Source organism: Colossoma macropomum, unplaced genomic scaffold (genome assembly GCF_904425465.1).
Source record: "Colossoma macropomum unplaced genomic scaffold, Colossoma_macropomum, whole genome shotgun sequence".
Taxonomy (NCBI): Eukaryota; Metazoa; Chordata; class Actinopteri; order Characiformes; family Serrasalmidae; genus Colossoma; species Colossoma macropomum.
In genome coordinates this window covers 61270-80437 of record NW_023494899.1, presented here as the reverse complement: position 1 = coordinate 80437, position 19168 = coordinate 61270, and the positions used below count along the sequence as shown (strand labels likewise).

Below are 19168 nucleotides of genomic sequence, written 5' to 3'. Positions count from 1 at the left end.
TTGTCGGAAGAGCCACTTCAGCACTCCTCCAGACTCTTCTTTTACCTGAAGTTCTTTTCTGGATGTTGTTCCTCTTTTCTCTGTCTCTGCAGTTCTCATCACAGCCATCTGATAAACCTCCTTTCTGAGTGAATGAGTTTCACTGAGCTCTAAACATCTCTGTTTCAGTGTCTCCAGCTCTCTGTCCTTCTCCTCCATCTGTCTGCTGAACTCTTCCTGCATCTTTGACTTTGAGGCCAAAATGTTTCTCTGGAGTTCAGGCAGGATGATCTTCATGAGGTTCCTCTCTGCCTCCATTCTGGCTTCTCCTTCATACGTCTCCCTGATCTCCTCCATCTCCTGTCTGTGTCTCTCCTCCATCTCTCTCCTCTCCCGCTCTCTCTTTTCTTTTAGTTTCTTCACCTTTTCCTCCATTTGTGTCCTTCGATCCAACTCTCTTTCTAGCTCTCGTTCCAGTTCTCTCTTTTTCTCTTCATCCCTCTCTTCCTTCATTCTTCTTTCTAGCTCAGTTGTTCGGTCGTTTAGTTGTTTTATCTCTCCTTCATGCTCTTGTACTGCTCCATCTATCTTTCTCAGAGAGTTCTGCACCTCCTTTTCTAGTTTTCTTTTAATTTGTCTCTCTTCTATCACCCTCCTTTCTTCTTTTTCCTTCATGATCTTTGTCTCCATTGCTCTGATCTGAGATTCTGTCTCTCTCCTTAATGCTGAGACAGTGAAACCTGTTCCCACATTTCTCTACGAGTCTCTGGACCTCCTGGTTTCCTGACTGGATAAACTCTTCAATGTTCTTCTCTTGGACTTCATCAGTAACAGTGAAAAGGATCATGGTGTTCCTCCAACATCTCTCTCCAAAGATCTCCTCCATTTTCTCCAACATGCCTCTCTCCTCTCCTGTAGACTGCTTCACTGGTATGACTAGGAGGAAGGCGTGGGGTCCTGGGGCAGACAGATGCACACAGTGTCCCACGTCCTGTCTCAGCTCCTCCAGAGAGAGTCCAGGACAGAACCAGTCAGGAGTGTCCACCACAGTCACCTGCCTCCCAGCCACCTCCCCCTGTCTGCTCTCACTCTGCTGCCTCACTGTAGACGCTCCAGCCTGGCTCCTCTCCTCTCTGCCCAGGATGGTGTTTCCTGCTGCTCTCTTCCCACATCCAGTCCTCCCCAGCAGCACCAGCCTGAGCTCTGCTATAGGAACTGACTCTGGAGAGGCTGAACTAGAGGATTCTCCACTCACTGTGAATCAACAAGAAAGAGGTATTTAATCTCTTACTGTGTGATGGTGATTATTATATATTTTTAAAAATATTAAGGATATTATAGAAAATCAGTGGAATCATTTACTATCTGGAGGAAAGTCCTGCAGACTGTTTTTTCTCCTGAGTGGTGCTGCAGATTCTGGAGTCTCTCCACTCACTATGAAACAGAACAACCAGCAAAGAGGAGAATACATTATTTACAATGTTTTCACTTTATATGCAGAAGAAACACGGGGGCCTCCATCTTCTTAATTTTATCCTTTTCATTCTGGTTTAGTGGCAGCGACTGTTGGTCACTGAAGACGACTTTTACTCTATTTGGTATAAAAATGTTCTATGCTATAGTTTTAAATTGTTTACACATAAACTGTATTATACTGATGGTTTGTTAACCCCTTAGTTACATTTGGAACACTTCAAAATTAAGAAGAAGGGCAGAATTAACCAGCTATGTTTATTTTTAGGAACAATTAAATGGGTATTTTAAAGATGCATTAGCTTGTTTCTAGCACAGCAAAGGGAACCACAGTAAGTCACAGCTGAATATAAGTGTTATTATAGTGAATAGCCTCTCTTTCTCCTCAGGCTGGATCTCCTCTGGATCAGCACAGCAGCTCAGCTGCTCCTCCTTTTAGGTAAAGAGCTCCTGCAGTGACAGCGTCATTATAATACTTTACAGTTAAATGTATTCAAGAATAGGATTTTGGGCTTTTATTTTACTCTTGGTTTGTGAATATTCAAAGAAATTTGCCACCAGTGGCTGATCAAGAGGTTGTTATCGGTGAAATAACCAATTTTGGCTTCATTATAGCAATAAAAATGTTTTTGTATATCAGCCATCACATCAGCCTGCATTTAATTATTTTGTATTGTACAATTCATGTATACATGTCTTGTATCACATTCTGAGCTTGTACACTAATTACTGTTAGTGCTAGTGTAACAGCTGAGCTCAGAGAACGGCACAGTATAAACAGTGAGAACACAGCATCTCAAACTGTTATACACTTGTTCTCTGTTCTCACATTCTAGAAAGGTCATTCTTTCAAGGAAACATTCTTCCCATGAACACAAGTCTGTTCTTCTTGTTCAGGTACAGAAACACTCACTGTTTCCTGATGGCGATCAGCATAAATCAGAAGCTAAAAGACAAAAATCAGATGAGCTGATGCCTTTAAATAGGCGAAGTTGAATAGGATATGTAGTTTTTATATAAGAAAAAGAAGTTTATGTCATGAAATGTATCAATAAGAGTTTAAAATTTTGCTGTTTAATGTTTTGCTGATCTCAACAAATACTAAACTCTTATATAACTACACTTTACAGCAAAGTTGACAATTGTTATATTTGGTTTAATTCATATTAAATCATACTGGAATATGCATCTGTATTTTAATTTGTTAGACACCTACAGTGTGTGATCAAATAACAATATACACACTTTATACATTTATATTTTACAGAATTTCATTTTCAGCATCTTCATTCAACTATATTAGTTACTTACAGTCTGGAGGATCAATCTCTTTGCTGTTTCTCCTCCTGGCTGGAGCTGCTGAGTCTGGATCTGTTCTCTCCTGCAGCTGCTTGTTTCTCTCCTCTAGAAGTCTGTCTTTCTCCTCAACCTGCTTGTCTCTTTCCATTAGCTGTGTGTTTCTCTCACTTAGAAGTCTCTCCTTCTCTTCAAGCTGTTTCACTGTGATCTCCAGTAGAGTCTCTTTCTCTCTCAGCAGTTTGATCTGATTCTCCAGTTGTGAGTCTTTATCTTTAAGCTGCTTATTAACACTTTCTAATCTTTCATTCATTTCCTTTTGATTCTCTTCAAATTTCTTTGTCGTTTGTCTCAGTTCATCTTGTGTCTCTGTGAGAAGTTTGTCTTTCTCTTCTAAAATCTTCTCCTTCATCTGAAGTGTTGCTGTCTTTTCTGTCAGAAGTCTGTCTTTCTCCTCCACTTGTTTTTCTCTCTCCATTAGCTGTCTGTCTCTCTCAGTTATAATGTTTGTTTTCTCTTCAAGTTGTTTAGCCTTTCCAGTTAAATCTGTAAGAAATCATCATTTTGAGTTCACAGTTTGATGGTATTTCAAAAGGAAGGTTTTCTTAGTTAGCTAAATAATTTAAGCCAAAGCTTGTAGTTTGTCCAACAGGATTGTTGCTTATTGTTGCTCATTAAATTTATTTACAGTATGTACAACTTTTAACCCCTTAAAACCCTGTCAGTCCTTCTAACTGGAATTTAAAGAGTTAAACTTAGTTATTAGTCTTTGATGCTCTTTTGCCTACAGACAAAAACCCTTTAAATCAGACCAACACACACAATGACACAAAAAGACTGAAAGGAGATCCACAAAGTCCAAAACCATCAAGGCCTTTACAGTCTGTCTTTACCAGAACAGCACAATGACAATAATCTCTAAAACTGTAGCAGAGAGATCTGAATGATTTATACCAAAATTAGGGAATTACACAAAATATGAGATGTGATAATCTAATAATACTCCATTCTATAATTATTATAATGATATTTTTATTATAATAAAAATGGAAATGGTATTGAAAAACCTGCCTGCATTAAAACATTAGAATTTTACAGGTTTAACTGTCATTATTTTTTATTTTGTGCCTCCTTTAAAACTCACCAGTCAGCAGAACAGATTCCTTCATTTTCTTTCTCTCCTCTTCTGTCCATTCTCTGTTACTCTGTAGAAGAGAATAAAACAGACTGAAGATGTGATGATGGTTGGTGTCAGTATGAATCACTGAGAGCTGATATTACTAACAGTAGAGACTCTGCTGATTGTAGCTGATTGAAATATTTAAACTCAGGTGAAGAAGAGATTAAAGCAGAGTTAGAGCAGGATTTTCTAACAGGAGTAAAACTGAACATCTGACAACAAATCAAGGTTCTGGTAAAAGGTGATAATAAGGCGGCTAAGACAGAGATCAGAAACATCAGACTGATATTAAGCAAAAGGTGACTTTCTCATGCATCCAAATTTGTTTGCATAAGAAAATGATATTTATTAATTAGTGTACTGACCTGATAGACTCTGAAATACAGTATGTCCTGCAAAAGAGAAAGTAATTAGTGAACAATATTGACTCTTGACATGCTGAATATGCTGAACTAAAACTAAAAAAACTAAACCAAAACATAAACCAGACTGGATTTCTGTATGTGTGTGTCTGAACTACAGAGCTAACACTGAGCAACTGTGTCTAAACATGTCTTGAGTTGTAATTTGTTGTGTGCTGTACATTATTTTAATAATTCTTGACTGGACACTACTTTGTGGGAAAAACCTGAAATGATTTAATTGTGGAGCTGAACTGGTCATTCATGTAGGATCATTGTGTAAAAATATAAACACTTATTTCTATTTCAGTGTCTTACACTCTTCATTCTCTCCTCTCTTATCTGTCTCATAACAGACTGTAGAGGTAAATAAAACAGCTTTTCATGCATTTTTATGTTAAGTGTTTCAACTGAACTGACAAATAACTTCTCTGATTAAATGCCACTGAACATTTCCTCTTCCTAAAGATGGAAATTTAATTCATGTTATTTCAATTCATTAACAAAATACATTCACTTATGCTGGTCCACCATAAACAAGCAAGTTTATTGGCAATTTTTTGGTTCACAAGGATTTGAGTAAACCAGATATTAAACCTGGGAGTCAATCATGATTGTAGTTTATTCAACGACTCATCTTGTTCATCTTATTTTATGCCATTTATTTCTGCCAAAAAGTTGTGCTGCTGTTGAAATGTGTCAGTAAACCTTGAGTGAGAGAGAAAGTGATCTGTTCTCTGAAAAAAACCCTCAAGTCACTTTAAGATTCAATCTTTCCTGTGTATCTACAAAACTACACACAGGGTCTGTGAGGATCAGGAGCTTGGTCAGTGTGAGGGTCAGAGAAGTGAAGCTGCCCCTGGACATGATCAGCCTGTAAGGACTGTGGACTAAATGATGCCACATCAGTCCATCTAGAACTCCTCCACACACTGAAGGAACACAGGTGGAGCTGCTTTGTAGTGGAGGAGAATATGAACTGTTTAACTGGAGCACATGAGTAGAAGAGCAGGCTGGAGATGAGAGAGAGCTGCAGACTGAATAAGAGAAGCTGATTATTCTGATCTTTCAGCTTCCTTTGTACTGAAGTTGTGATGTGTGTAAATGAAGCTGTTCGAGTTCACCTGGACTCCAGTGTGTGAGTGTGTGTTCCTGTAAAACCACTAATTCTGGTCAGTGTGGTGTGACTGCCCCCTGACCATCACAAAGCAGGACAGTGTGATTTGGAGAGTCAGTAAAAGAATCAGCTGAATTACAGTAGAAAAGGAAAATGAATGTTCAGCACAAACTCTAATGAAAACGAGACACTAGAACAGTAGAATGTGGTGGTGTGAAAAGCTCTTGTGTGAGTCTCTGTGTTATTTGTAGCTGAGATGATGAGGGTGAGTGTGTGAGTAAGTAGATCTGTCAAATCTGCCTGAGAAACACAGTGTTGAAGAAACACATCAGATAATGAGCTCATTTAGATCAAATCTACTTTACATGGTGAGTTTAGAAATGTAGTCTCACAAATATGAGCTAGAAGAAGTGAATGGAAGTGAAGGAGATGAGAGGATCTCAGTAATCGAGTCTTTCAGAGCTGCTGACTCTTCATTATTTGCTGCTTGTTGTGAGTCACTGATATAGAGACTCATCAAACAGGCAGATAGTGTGTGTGAGTGTGTGTCAGAAGCTCCTGCTGTGTGTGTTCTGGGCTATTTTCAGTAATGGAGGAGAGGAAAACTACAGTAATGAGAGACACTCTAATGATAATGATGTACTGATGATGAACGACTCAAATATTCCATCATCACATAAGAACAGTGACATCACTCCCAACAGAGCCAGACTGCTTTAATTTGTTGTGTCTTTTTCTCATCAGTGAGCTTCACTGTCTCTACATTTCTGCAGTGCAATGGGATTATGCACAGGAGCATTGTGGGAAGGAAGGAGGGAGATGAAGTCAAAAGCTTTCATTCTGAGATCAGAGACTTTATTCATCATGTGAAATTTACCTGAAACTCAATATTATGTAGCTGCTTGATGTCTGTATTGAATGTAGTTCATGTGATAAGAGTATAAAATCAGTCACTACCAGCAGAGAAAGAAGTAAACACAGTTATTTACTTACCCACGATGCTGTGGAATAAAAACAGAAGGAAACACAAAGTTAGTCAAATCTCCATGAGAAACACTTTTACAGTTATAATATTTCAGTCTTTTTAACTCTTTATCTCCTTATCAGAATCTCCTTTTCTCATCCGTACTGTAGTTCTTCATCCTTCACTACTGAACTGTCACTCAATGCTTTCAGTACAACTCCATGAAGACGTTCAGCTAAACAGTTAAAGTGTAAACCTACAGCAGAAACTCAACCCTTATAGAAATGACTGGTAACACTTTACAATAAGGTTCCTTAGTAAATTAATAATTATGCATCAACAACTCATGAACTAATATAGTAATTATCAGTCATGAATAATGAGTTATGCTTCATTACTGATGAACAAACAGGAGAAGGAATTGTTTTTATTCCTGCAGCAGTTAAAATCAGATAAAGTACATTTACAGAACAAATATAATAACTAAGATTAACTGATATATGAACTAAAAGATGAACTGATATAATAACTATTATTAACTAATATAGTGTCAATCAGGAACAGATCATGAAGGAACATATGAAATAAATCATTAAGAAACGGTAAATATAAGAAGAGAGTTTTGTGTTCTGAAGCTTCATGAATGAATGAGGATCATGAGCTGAAGGAAAACTAATGAATAAACTGAATGAAAGACTAAAAGATGAATCTCTATTGTAACAGTCAGGAGTCGGAGCTTCAGGAGAGCCTAATACTGAAACACCATCAACACGTTTTCAGGTTTATGTGGAGAACTGAGAGCTGAAAACAGCTCAAATCAGAGCCGTCAAGCAGCAGGTCAGGCTTTTTTACTGCGCTGATCATTCTGGGTTCGTTTCCCGAAATCACTTCATTAACATGTTTTTAAGAAAGTTCGTTAAATAGCGAGTTTTTTCAGAAACTCTTCTTCACTAAAGAACCACATGAACTCTCTCTAAATGAATGACTAACAGACCCATCAGTTCCTCACACAGAGCTTCTTTATTAGAGTTTTACCTGCAGCTCTGAAAAATAAATAAATAAATGAATGAATGAATGAATGAATGAATGAAAGAAAGAATAAATAAATAAATAAATGCATAAAGTGTATAAGTGTACAAATGTAAAATAATAATACTAATAACTATACTACTACTCATAATGAAAATAATAATAATGGATATTTCTAATACTTCTGCTACTACTAATAATAAAAACAACAATAATATATTTAACTGTATTATTTACTGAGTATGTCAGTAAATATATTGATTTGTTTCTGGCCTCATCATTAAAATGGGGAATATAAACAAGGTGAACAGGAGCTTTTACCCCCTTCACATTATTATTATTATTATTATTATTATTATTATTATTATTATTGTTGTTGTTCTTGTTGTTGTTGTTGTCATTGTTGTCATTGTTATTACTATTATGGGAATAATAAGAGTTAAGAGTATATAATATAGTGTAATGGAATATAAAATTAAAACTATAAGGTTTTAGATTGTAATGCGTTAAATTGGATTAAGTTGGTAATATAATACAATATAAAATAATATAATATAATTTAAAAACAATGTATATGTTTAGAGATTGTGATATATTAGGATGGAGGATAAAGGATTCGTCCCTTTAGAGAAAATAAAGACTCTAAAAGATCTAGAAATGGATTTTTTGTTGTGAAGTCATTTTGATCCACGTTACTCTTAAAGCTACTTCAGACAAACAAAACAATTCTTTTAATTCAAACCTCAAAAACAGGCTGTTTGACTTTTACAGTGTATGTAGTTCATATTTCAGCTAAGTTCAGTGATTCTGTAAGAAGAACTCAATATTTAAGATGATTTAGAACTGAACCAAACTGATTTAGAGTTTAAACTAAAACTTTGCTTGAGTTCATTAAATAAATGAAGCTTTTTTCTTGAATGTTTGTTGATGGAAATCCATGATGTGTCCTGTCAGGCTGAAGGTGAGCTGGCTTGAAATAACTCAGCTGTAAAACTGTAGTATTGCTGTGATTTTACAGATGTAGAGAATCTTCACCATCATCACCAGATCTACAGGCTGGAGATCACATTCACTCACATTCTTCACCTTAAACTCTTTATGAGATTAAAAGTTTAAAATGGAATATTTTGTATATATCGTGTTTGTTTTGATAAATGATGCATTAATATATTAATCAAAATTGGTCAGTTTGAAATATTGTAGTAACATCAAATGGTCAGACGGGGCGCTGGTCTTAATACAGCTCCTGGCGGGAGTGGACATCGCTCAAGAGAAATGAGCTGAAGTTCAGGGTCTGAATCGGAGAACTGAGACTCTTTATTGGTGAACTCCGCCCCGCGCGCAATGAGTCTGAACAGCGCGCGAGTCCACAGATATGACTGAAGTGTGAATAAAGATGCGCAGTTTCGGTTTTATCTCCTCACTACGCGCAGCTCAACTCTGAACACGCCCCTTTTAGTGTCTGTAGTTTGTGGATCTGCAGCTTTAATTAGTTAAGAACAGGATTTATTGTAAGAGTGAGTAAGCAACCTGTATTTATGTCACATATTAAATATAATATTTTAATTATATAATTTCATTTTTATTTTTTCATCTAAAATATTTATTTACTTCTTATATTGTTTGTTTTTTTTAGTTCAGCTGCAGTTGTAAGTTTTCCACTGTGCAGTCATGATGTGGAGGTTTAGAGTCAGAGTGAGAAACAGAGTCACTGTTTTTTCTACTGAAATGCTCCATCTGTCCTTCACTCCACATTAACATCATTTATCCTCTGTATGTTTTACCTCCTTTATCTGAACACAACACCATTCTGAACATCTGTGTTTCTCATTTCTGTCTTTTCATCTTTCATTCTCAGACGCTGATGATGATGATGATGATGATGATGAGTTTATGTAGAGTAAACTTCTGGAATACTTACCCCGCACTATTACTGTACACTCCTCTGTTGTGTCTCCATTGGTGACCTGACACAGATAATGTCCTGTATCTGATTCTCTACAGTCTCTGATCTGTAAGGAGACGTTTCCTCTCTGCAGCTCCTCAGTGAACAGACTCACTCTGCCCTCGTAGCCCCTCACCTCTGTCACCTGCCTGTTCTTATAGAGACAAACAGAGTCCGTCCCCTTAAACCACCTGATCTCCATGGCAACAGCACTAATTTCAGGAGACAGGTGACAGGAGAGAGTGACCACAGAGGGAGACTGAGGCACTTCACATTCATCACAGGGTCCAAAGAGTTTAAACTCCTCTGTGTAGAAACACACACACACACACACACACACACACACACACACACACACACACACACACACACAAACACACACACACATTAATAGTTGTGTCTCGTGTGTCTCCACAATAAAAATAAACTCTCTGATTGAATATTATTTAATGATGTTCACAGTAAAACCTTTTGTAGGTTCTGGAAGTTTAACTTACTGTTTCTTGCAGCCGCCATTTTTATCTCTTTATCTCCTCCTACAGATTCACACTAATACAATCCTACAGAGAGAGAGAGAGAGAGAGAGAGAGAGAAAGAGAGACAGAGAGAGAGAGATTGTGTAAATATTAATGTATAAGGTAGATAAAAGTTTTCCCATTTCCCATTTGCTCCTCAGGTTCGATGTTCACAGTGATCTTTATCCTGATTAGCATGATGCTAACTGCTCTTACCTTTCCTGCTCTTCATACAGTCATATCGCTGCTGTGGGTGAAATACACCACATTTCCAAAAGTATTCGCTCATCGGCCTTCACACGCATATGAAATTGAGTCACATCCCATTCTTAATCCATAGGGTTTAATATGATGTTGGCCCACCCTTTGCAGCTATAACAGCTTTAACTCTTCAGGGAAGGCCTTCCACAAGGGTTAGGAGTGTGTTTATGGGAATGTTTGACCATTCTTCCAGAAGCGCATTTGTGAGGTCAGACACTCATGTTGGACGAGAGGGCCTGACTTGCAGTCTCCATTCTAATTCATCCCAAAGGTGTTCTATCGGGTTGAGGTCAGGACTCTATGCAGGCCAGTCAAGTTCTTCCACACCAAACTCGCTCATCCATGTCTTTATGGACCTTGGTTTGTGCACTTGTGCGCAGGGGTCATCCCCGAACTGTTCCCACAAAGTTGGGAGCATGAAATTGTCCAAAATCTCTTGGTCTGCTGAAGCATTAAGAGCTCATTTCACTGGAACTAAGGGGCCGAGCCCAACTCCTGAAAAACATCGAAGGCCACATGAAGTTTGGAGGTCTGTAGTGATTAACTCTTCAGAAAGTTGGTGACCTCTGCGCACTATGCGCCTCAGCATCCGCTGACCCCGCTCTGTCATTTTACGTGGCCTACCACTTTGTGGCTGAGTTGCTGTCATTTCCAATCACTTCCACTTTGTTATAGTACCACTGACAGTTGACTGTGGAATATTTAGTAGCGAGGAAATTTCACGACTGGACTCGTTGCACAGGTGGCTTCCTATCACGGTACCACGCTGGAATTCACTGAGCTCCTGAGAGCGACCCATTCTTTCACTAATGTCTGTAGAAGCAGTCTGCATGCCTATGTGCTTGGTTTTATACACCTGTGGCCATGGAAGTGATTGGAACACCTGAATTCAATGATTTGGATGGGTGACTGAATACTTTTGGCAATATAGTGTATGTCCACATTTTAATTCAGTTCATATCAGGTTTTTGTCTATAACAGCAGATAATGAGACCATAATAATAAGACCGAGTTTAAACTCTCCACTAATCTCACACACGACTCTCCACTTCAGCATCCAGAGCGGAAGAAGCAGCGACTACTTTCACTTTTACCTTCATTCAGTCGCTGCATTTGAGCCCCAGTCTGGGTTGCCAGATTGGTTCGAGAATTTCCGGCACAACAACTTCCAAATATTCCCAAAATCTTATTTATCAGAAATAGACAGGAGGGCAGATTTGATCAGATAACTGTGAGAGTGACCAACGAAAAGTAGATAAATATGTCCACAGTTTCCAAACTGACATGATATCTAATGATTTATATGACAATATTAAAACAAAAACAAACAATATTAATAACAGTATAATAACAATGTCATGTGGTTTTTGCTCCATATTCAGTAAATAAGCTCAGTTTTATTTTTCATTACAGTGACAGTTTTTTCTTTCTTTCTCTTTCAAAATATCTCAGTAAAATATCTCAGTAATAATAAAGTGATGATGACTAAACAGAAAGAGAAAGGACTATTAACTGTCATGGAAAGTCAACAAATGATCATTATACAGAAATCCGTGTTGAAAATGATGTGATTTATAAATGCAGGCAGGGCAGGTTAGCACTTCTTTCTCTTCTGCTTTAACTGCATAGAAAACATTTAGTGATGAACTTTGTAGAACTAAAGGAAATAATCCATTTAGACTTTAATTACAGAGTTCAATGTGGGAATATCTGGAAATATCTGGCAGCTCTTTCTCAACTCTGTCCGTCTGAACGAGGCCATTTATTGACTTTCTAAGCTGAATAACAATAACAGGCAGAAATCTGTTCTCATATGAGGAAACTGAATACTAATAAAAGGGAGTGAAATTCACTGATGGAGCCTCTTTTAGACTAAACTCAGTGTTACAGCAGGAATATTCAGAGAGAGACTCACTCACACCTTCATCATCATCATGAAGGAGGTTCTTCATCAGGCAGCCGTGTTCTTCACACAGTCTTTTGGGGAGAAGAGCATTAATGAGTGTTAAACACAGCTCAGCTAACATCACTACTGTTATCACTCTTATTAACACTTTCAGACTCACAATAAAGCTCTGAAATATTTTGTTGATGTTCAGCAAAGTGATAGAAGTAAATGTGGAATCAAAAGCAGAGCATCAGTGAATATTACACTGTAGTTACTGATAACATTATAAAAGCTCTTTCAGTGTCTTATCAGTGTTTGTTTCTAATGCAGAGCACTGCTGACACTAATGTAGGAACAGTTTTATTCACTTTTCCAGTAACGTCTACAGGCCTTCAGAACACTGTATATTTATTGTGATATAAAATCTTTACACTTCTATTAAACTGAGAGTTGTTCTACACTGTCATGTTAAAGACTGAAGAAAAAGCTCTTTATGAATGAGGTTTTGTATTAAACTACATCTGGAGACATTTGGAACATTTAAAACATTCAGTCTGTTCTCTGACCACAAGAGGGCAGCAGCATCTAAATGGAGTGAACCTACTTTCATTCATTTACTCCCCTTAAACTGAGAGCTTTTATGGCTTTAATGACTGTTTTTCCTCCTTTTTCTTTTCTGTTTGTTCACCACAATCTATCAGCTCGGTAGTTTGCATGTTAGTTAGCCATGTTAAATGAAGCGCTATGGTTGCAAACTTGTATCATATTGAGATCACTGGACCAGGAGACCTTCTTCCATTGCTCCAAGGTCAAGTTCCAGTGTCCATTTTAGGCACTTACAGCTGTGGACAGGGGTTAGCATAGGTTCTCCGACTGGTCTGCGGTACCGCAGCTCCATACGCAGCAGGGTGTGATACACTGTGTTGTGACACATTCCTTCTGTAACCATCATTAAACATTTCTGACTTGTGCCACAGAAGCCAGTTTCAGTTATGACCAGACGGGATAGCATTCGCTGCCCTCGCGCATCAGTGAGCCTTAGGAGCCCAACACCCTGTCGCTGGTTTGTGGTTTGTCCCTGTTTAGACCACTTTCTGTAGGTACTCACTGCTGCTGAACAGGACCACCTCACAAGCCCCACCTTTTCGGAGTACAACATGTGAACTTTTAGAACGGACTGGTCATTTTCTGTCAGCTATATAACAGACCTTGACATATGCCAACTGATTGGCAAGTAAAATCATCTGGCCTCTATAATGGTCAGCAGATGATGATGAAGCTCTGAGTTGAGTTGAGACACTTCATTTAAGGCAGTCACTGCTACAGAAGAAAACTGGTAGACTGTGGTGAAGAAAAAAGAAAAAGGAGGAACTACCATCATTAAAGCCATAAGGCCAGTTTAGGAGGAGCAATCAGTTCAAGAGGAGTAAAGAAATGAAAGCAGTTTCATTCTGTTTAGATGCTGCTGCCCTCATGTGGTCAGAGAACATATTGAGGTGAAAGTGAAAGTATGTGTGGTTTCCGCTCTGGACGCTGAAGTGGAGAGTCGTGTGTGAGATTAGTGGAGAGTTTAAACTCGGTCTTATTATTATGGATCTGCTGTTATAGACAAAAACCTGATATGAACTGATTTAAAATGTGGACATATTTCATCACCAGCAGCGATATGACTGTATGAAGAACAGCACAGGTAAGAGCAGTTAGTTATTTCTCTCTCTCTCTCTCTCTCTCTCTCTCTCTCTCTCTCTCTCTCTCTATCTGTATCAGACTGGGTGTGAAAATATCTCTTCAGTGTAAGATAAAGTAGAATAAGAGGCTTTAAATATAATATTTATTATATATTTAGAAGGCAGAGCTTGTGAACCCAAATTGACTGTAAGGTGGTTAAACTGCTCTTGACTCTATAAAATTTTACACTGATGTTTGTTGAGGTAACTCCTAGAGAGTCAACAAATGTTTACACTGTGATTTTAACATTTTTAACATTCTCAGTTTTACTGTATATGTTTTATAGTAACTTCTGCTCAATTATGTTTTTGTTTTTTTTTTACTGTGCTCTGTATACTAATTTGACCTTGACCATGAGCTTGTTAATACATCACATTAAAGGAACATATGAACCCATTAAATGGTCAGGGCCCACTGGCAGGCGCAACATTTTATTTACACATTTCTATAACTTAAGAATAGCTCAGCTATGTTGCATCCTACACATCCTTGTAGTTACTGAATAATAAGCCTTAATATGTAATAAGCCTGAGAGTTTAAGGGGTTAAAGATCCTGAAATGATATTCCAAATGTTGCATTGACAATATTTCTACTTTATCATGTTTTATAAATGAATATCTGTTACTTCCATAACATCCCCAGAACATCCTCAGAACGCTGCACGCAAAACATTCTACCTTCATATCACATCACACAAATGTTTTACACAAAGCATTGTCATCTCAGGCCTAAATAACATCCACAAGACATTTTTCAAATGTTGCGTTGAGAATGTTGTTCCTTTGTTATCATGTAACATAATCTGTGGAACATTGTCTGAATGTTGCATTTTAAACATTATGTTTTAGTTAACATTTAACCTCACAGGTACATTATTTGATCCATAAAATTCTTTGTGCATTATTTAATTGTAAAATCATTCATATCCAATAGTTTACCAGTAATGTCATCTGCTAAAGCTAAACCAATATGTCAAACGATAAATCGCTTTCTAACAGCACTGCAAAAAGTATGTATCCTCAGGTTAAATATTTAACAAAACAATAGTTTAATATAACGAAGTAAAATAACTGAGGTAATAATTTTGCATGATATGCCAGCAACTTTAAATCATACTTAATTATATTCTATTAGTTAATATCATTAGTTAACATATTAATTCATAGTCTGTTTGTTCTATGTTCAGCATTAAGTAATGATGATATGCCCCACCAAGTAAAGTCATGGTGTAAATATACACTATATTGCCAAAAGTATTCAGTCACCCATCCAAATCATTGAATTCAGGTGTTCCAATCACTTCCATGGCCACAGGTGTATAAACCAAGCACCTAGGCATGCAGACTGCTTCTACAAACATTAGTGAAAGAATGGGTCGCTCTCAGGAGCTCAGTGAATTCCAGCTTGATTCCATGATAGGATGCCACCTGTGCAACAAGTCCAGTCGTGAAATTTCCTCACTACTAAATATTCCACAGTCAACTGTCAGTGGTATTATAACAAAGTGGAAGTGATTGGGAACGACAGCAACTCAGCCACAAAGTGGTAGGCCACGTAAAATGACAGAGCAGGGTCAGCGGATGCTGAGGCGCATAGTGTGCAGAGGTCACCAACTTTCTGCAGAGTCAATTGCTACAGACCTCCAAACTTCATGTGGCCTTCAGATTAGCTCAAGAACAGCGTAGAGAGCTTCATGGAGTGAGTTTCCATGGCCGAGCAGCTGCATCCAAGCCTTACATCACCAAGCGCAATGCAAAGTGTCGAATGCAGTGGTGTAAAGCGTTGCCACTGGATTCTAGAGCAGTGGAGACGTGTTCTCTGGTGTGACCAATCACGCTTCTCCATCTGGCAATCCGATGGACAAGTCTGGGTTTGGCAGTTGCCAGGAAAACGGTACTTGTCTGACTGCATTGTGCCAAGTGTAAAGTTTGGTGGAGGGGGATTATGGGGTGGGGTTGTTTTTCAGGATTTGGGCTCGGCCCCTTACTTTCAGTGAAAGGAACTCTTAATGTTTCAGCAGACCAAGAGATTTTGGACAATTTCATGCTCCCAACTTTGTGGGAACAGTTTGGGGACGGTCCCTTCCTGTTCCAACATGACTTCGCACCAGTGCACAAACCAAGGTCCATAAAGACATGAATGAGCGAGTTTGGTGTGGAAGAACTTGACTGGCCTGCATAGAGTCCTGACCTCAACCCGATAGAACACCTTTGGGATGAATTAGAGCGGAGACTGTGAGCCAGTCCTTCTCGTCCAACATCAGTGTCTGACCTCACAAATGCGCTTCTGGAAGAATGGTCAAAAATTCCCATAAACACACTCCTAAACCTTGTGGAAAGCCTTCCCAGAAGACTTGAAGCTGTTATAGCTGCAAAGGGTGGGCCGACATCATATTAAACCCTATGGATTAAGAATGGAATGTCAGTCAATTTCATATGCGTGTGAAGGCCGACGAGCGAATACTTTTGGCAATATAGTGTATTTACATTTATCAGTCTTCATGTTAAACAAAGCTTCTGGACCTAACAGCTCTGAAATGCTTAAATACAAATATCTAAGCTTCAGACAGCATTGCTGAAACTGCCTGAACACATTTGGAATACTGGTTAATTCCCTGAAATCTGGACCAAGGCATCACCATGTCCATCTCAAAATCTACAGAGGAATCTCTGTTAGTAGTGTATTAGCAAAAGTCTTCTGCGTTATTATTAACAAGAGGAAAATCTTTGCCTGTTTTGTGGACTTTAAAAAGCATCGACTCTGAATGGCACAAAGTATTATTCTACAAATCCATTAAAAAGCAATGTTGAAGGTTAAATATACATCTAATAAAAACAATATATAATAAGACACAGTGCTGTGCAAAGTTTGACACAAAAGAACTATATATTTTAAACAAAACAAAGGAGTAAAGCAAGGCTGCAGTTTATTTAGCAAGGCCTTATTTAAGGTATATATAAATGACCAAATTACAAAAATTCAGCTATTCCTGGACTCAGGATCTCAGAAAATATCTGATGTATGCACATGATTTAGTAATAATAGCACCAACAAAAGATGCTCTTCAACAGAACCTGTCAATACTAGAAACTTACTGTAAAGATTGGACCCTTACAGTAAATATGGAGAAAATAAAAGTAATGATTTTTTCAAAATAAAGCCAACAATTACTGTTTTTAGGCATGATATATAAATTCAGAAGCAATTTTTAAATTAGCAATTACATCACAGACAGTAAAATCATGCCAATCTTACTATATGTTCAGAAAAACAATTTCTAAGTTCAGTCCACCCACTGCAACGTGGGCGTTATTCAAATTATTCAAGTCAATAATCTAACAATGTGATATGGCAGTGAAATCTGGGGCAAAGAAAGAATAAAAAACTGAAATTTGGGACAAACACCTACAGATTATTTAATCTAGAATCCGCAAAGACATCCTGCAGATGCACAGAGGTGTTTCTAATCTGGCCAGCAGAGCAGAGCTGGTCAGATTTCCACTTGTTCTGGACTTTGAGAAAAGATGCTGTAGATTCTGGTTCCAGATTCCCTTCACTACAGAGCCTCCATCAGTAACAAAACAAACCCAAACCACCCACAAAACAACTCAGCATCACCTCAACACTGACAGAGACTGAAGACAATAAGAGAGCAGATTATAGTTTCTACTCGAAAAACACCAAATTACACACCAAAATAAACTGAAACGCTATGACTTAATCAGAGAAACACACAGATTCATTACCATACAATTTTTTGTCACTTTTTATTAAAGAATCTTTTATTGTATTCTGTTAAGTACTTTGAGCTGCATTTTGATGAATGAAAGGTGCTTATATAAATAAAGACATGTAATTTCTATATTACCCACCGTAGATTGTGATAGCATAAGCCATGTGAAATAAAAGAGGATAATGATATACAAATCTACTGCACGAAAGACCAGAAAGCAGATTCACTAACACTCCTCACAAACTAAACACATTCATTCACTCATGAGCATCAACTAGGTGGTCAAAGGTCAATGAAAATGTACAGTTTACTCCTGTAACTCAGCTATTCACATTCAGAACTGCTTAAATATCTCAGAAAACATGAGTTAAAAGCTCATTGTTCAAACACTCGCTCTGTAGCTTATTTGTTATATTAAAACCATCCTATAAACGATCAGCATCTGTTTTAGAATGACGCTAATTTTTCTTACCTTAATTACTCTTCATTATCTTCCTCCTCCTCAGATGAAATGGGTCCATGTTTCAGATAAAAGCTGTTGTAACAACAAATCATCATTTAGTAGAAGTTAAGAGTTTCTATTCTACTTTTACTTCCTGATTAAATGAGAACCTCCATGTAGTAAAATTCCTGTCCTGGAAGCAGATTAAACTACATTCAGCTTCAGTCACTGAGGTAAATGAACCACACTGAGCTCCAGCAGCACCGACTGTACTTTCTCCCTCCTCATAGTTTCAGTTCAGACTAAATTATAATCCATTTATCTGTGAAAATAACCGCTCTAATGTCCAGCTTTAAGATCAACACCTGAAGATAATCTTTGCTCTCTGAAGTTTGTGGGTCTGAAGTTCATCAGTAGTTAATGAGTAACTCTCTCTCTCCTTCTGTTAGCTGCAGCTGTTAGCATCTTCTTCTGCTGACTCTGCTGTGCTTCTGACTGAAATCACAGATAAAGAGACTCAACTGACCCTCATTTATTCAAATAGGTCATAATATTGAGATTAGTGGGTGAAAATCATTTGAACACACACTCTGTGATGAAAACGTTATAAACCTCGTTCCATATTTCTGCTCTCTGATCATCACAATTCTGTAACATCAGTGGTGGGATTTGGACAGATTGGACTGAGTGGAGCCAGCAGACATTAAACAGTGTTGGGTTTGATATACTCTTTAAAGGATTTTAACCAACATTAAAAATCCCACCTTTATGTCATTTTTTATTATTTTTTGGAATTATCTGTATTGTTATGTATAAAGTCAGTTTATAATAAGCTCTGGTCTTCATCTATGTTACAATAAATGACATACTGTAACAGTTGATGAAAGTTCAGACAAGCGCAGAGCAGGCTATAGAAAAAGGTTTTTAGTGTAGGGAGAATCCGTAATCAAAGTACAAGCAGTCGAGGGTCGGTACACACACAGAGTCCAAAAGGATAAGGCTAAGGTCGTAAACGTAAACAGGCAGAATCTCAAAACCCGGGAAGTCAATACACATAAACAAGGCTCGGTAATGCACAGAGATATAGCAATACTTCACAAAGACAAAGCATAGTAGACAAACATTTATAGTCCTTGAAACAGGTGTAAACAATCAATACTCAGGTGAGCGCAAACGTTGATAGGTGGCTTGCTGAGAGTTCCTGGTCATGTGACCT

The 19168-nt window shown here is 37.8% G+C and overlaps 2 protein-coding genes across 3 annotated transcripts in view; one reads left to right on the top strand and one right to left on the bottom strand.

Moving 5' to 3' along the window:
• Positions 1-491: 491 nt before the first annotated feature.
• On the bottom strand, positions 492-18337 carry LOC118800469 (calponin homology domain-containing protein DDB_G0272472-like). 2 transcript variants are annotated; one of them, XM_036560715.1, is made up of 10 exons: positions 17983-18337; positions 12082-12137; positions 9882-9944; positions 9361-9690; positions 6440-6447; positions 4294-4320; positions 3893-3953; positions 2764-3294; positions 1342-1413; positions 492-1233 (listed from the first exon to the last, which is right to left on the bottom strand). In XM_036560715.1, the coding sequence occupies exons 3-10, from the start codon at positions 9898-9900 to the stop codon at positions 608-610; spliced, it is 1674 nt and encodes a 557-aa protein (XP_036416608.1). In that variant the 5' UTR covers positions 9901-9944; positions 12082-12137; positions 17983-18337; the 3' UTR covers positions 492-607. The 2 variants fall into 2 exon arrangements, with proteins under 2 accessions (XP_036416608.1, XP_036416606.1); XM_036560713.1 differs by lacking the exon at positions 12082-12137.
• Positions 13574-19168, top strand: part of LOC118800473 (butyrophilin-like protein 2) — a 47444-nt gene continuing 41849 nt past the window's right edge. The window contains exon 1 of the mRNA XM_036560720.1: positions 13574-13738. The gene's annotated coding sequence lies outside the window, so the exon portion shown is untranslated. The remainder of the gene's footprint in view (positions 13739-19168) is intronic.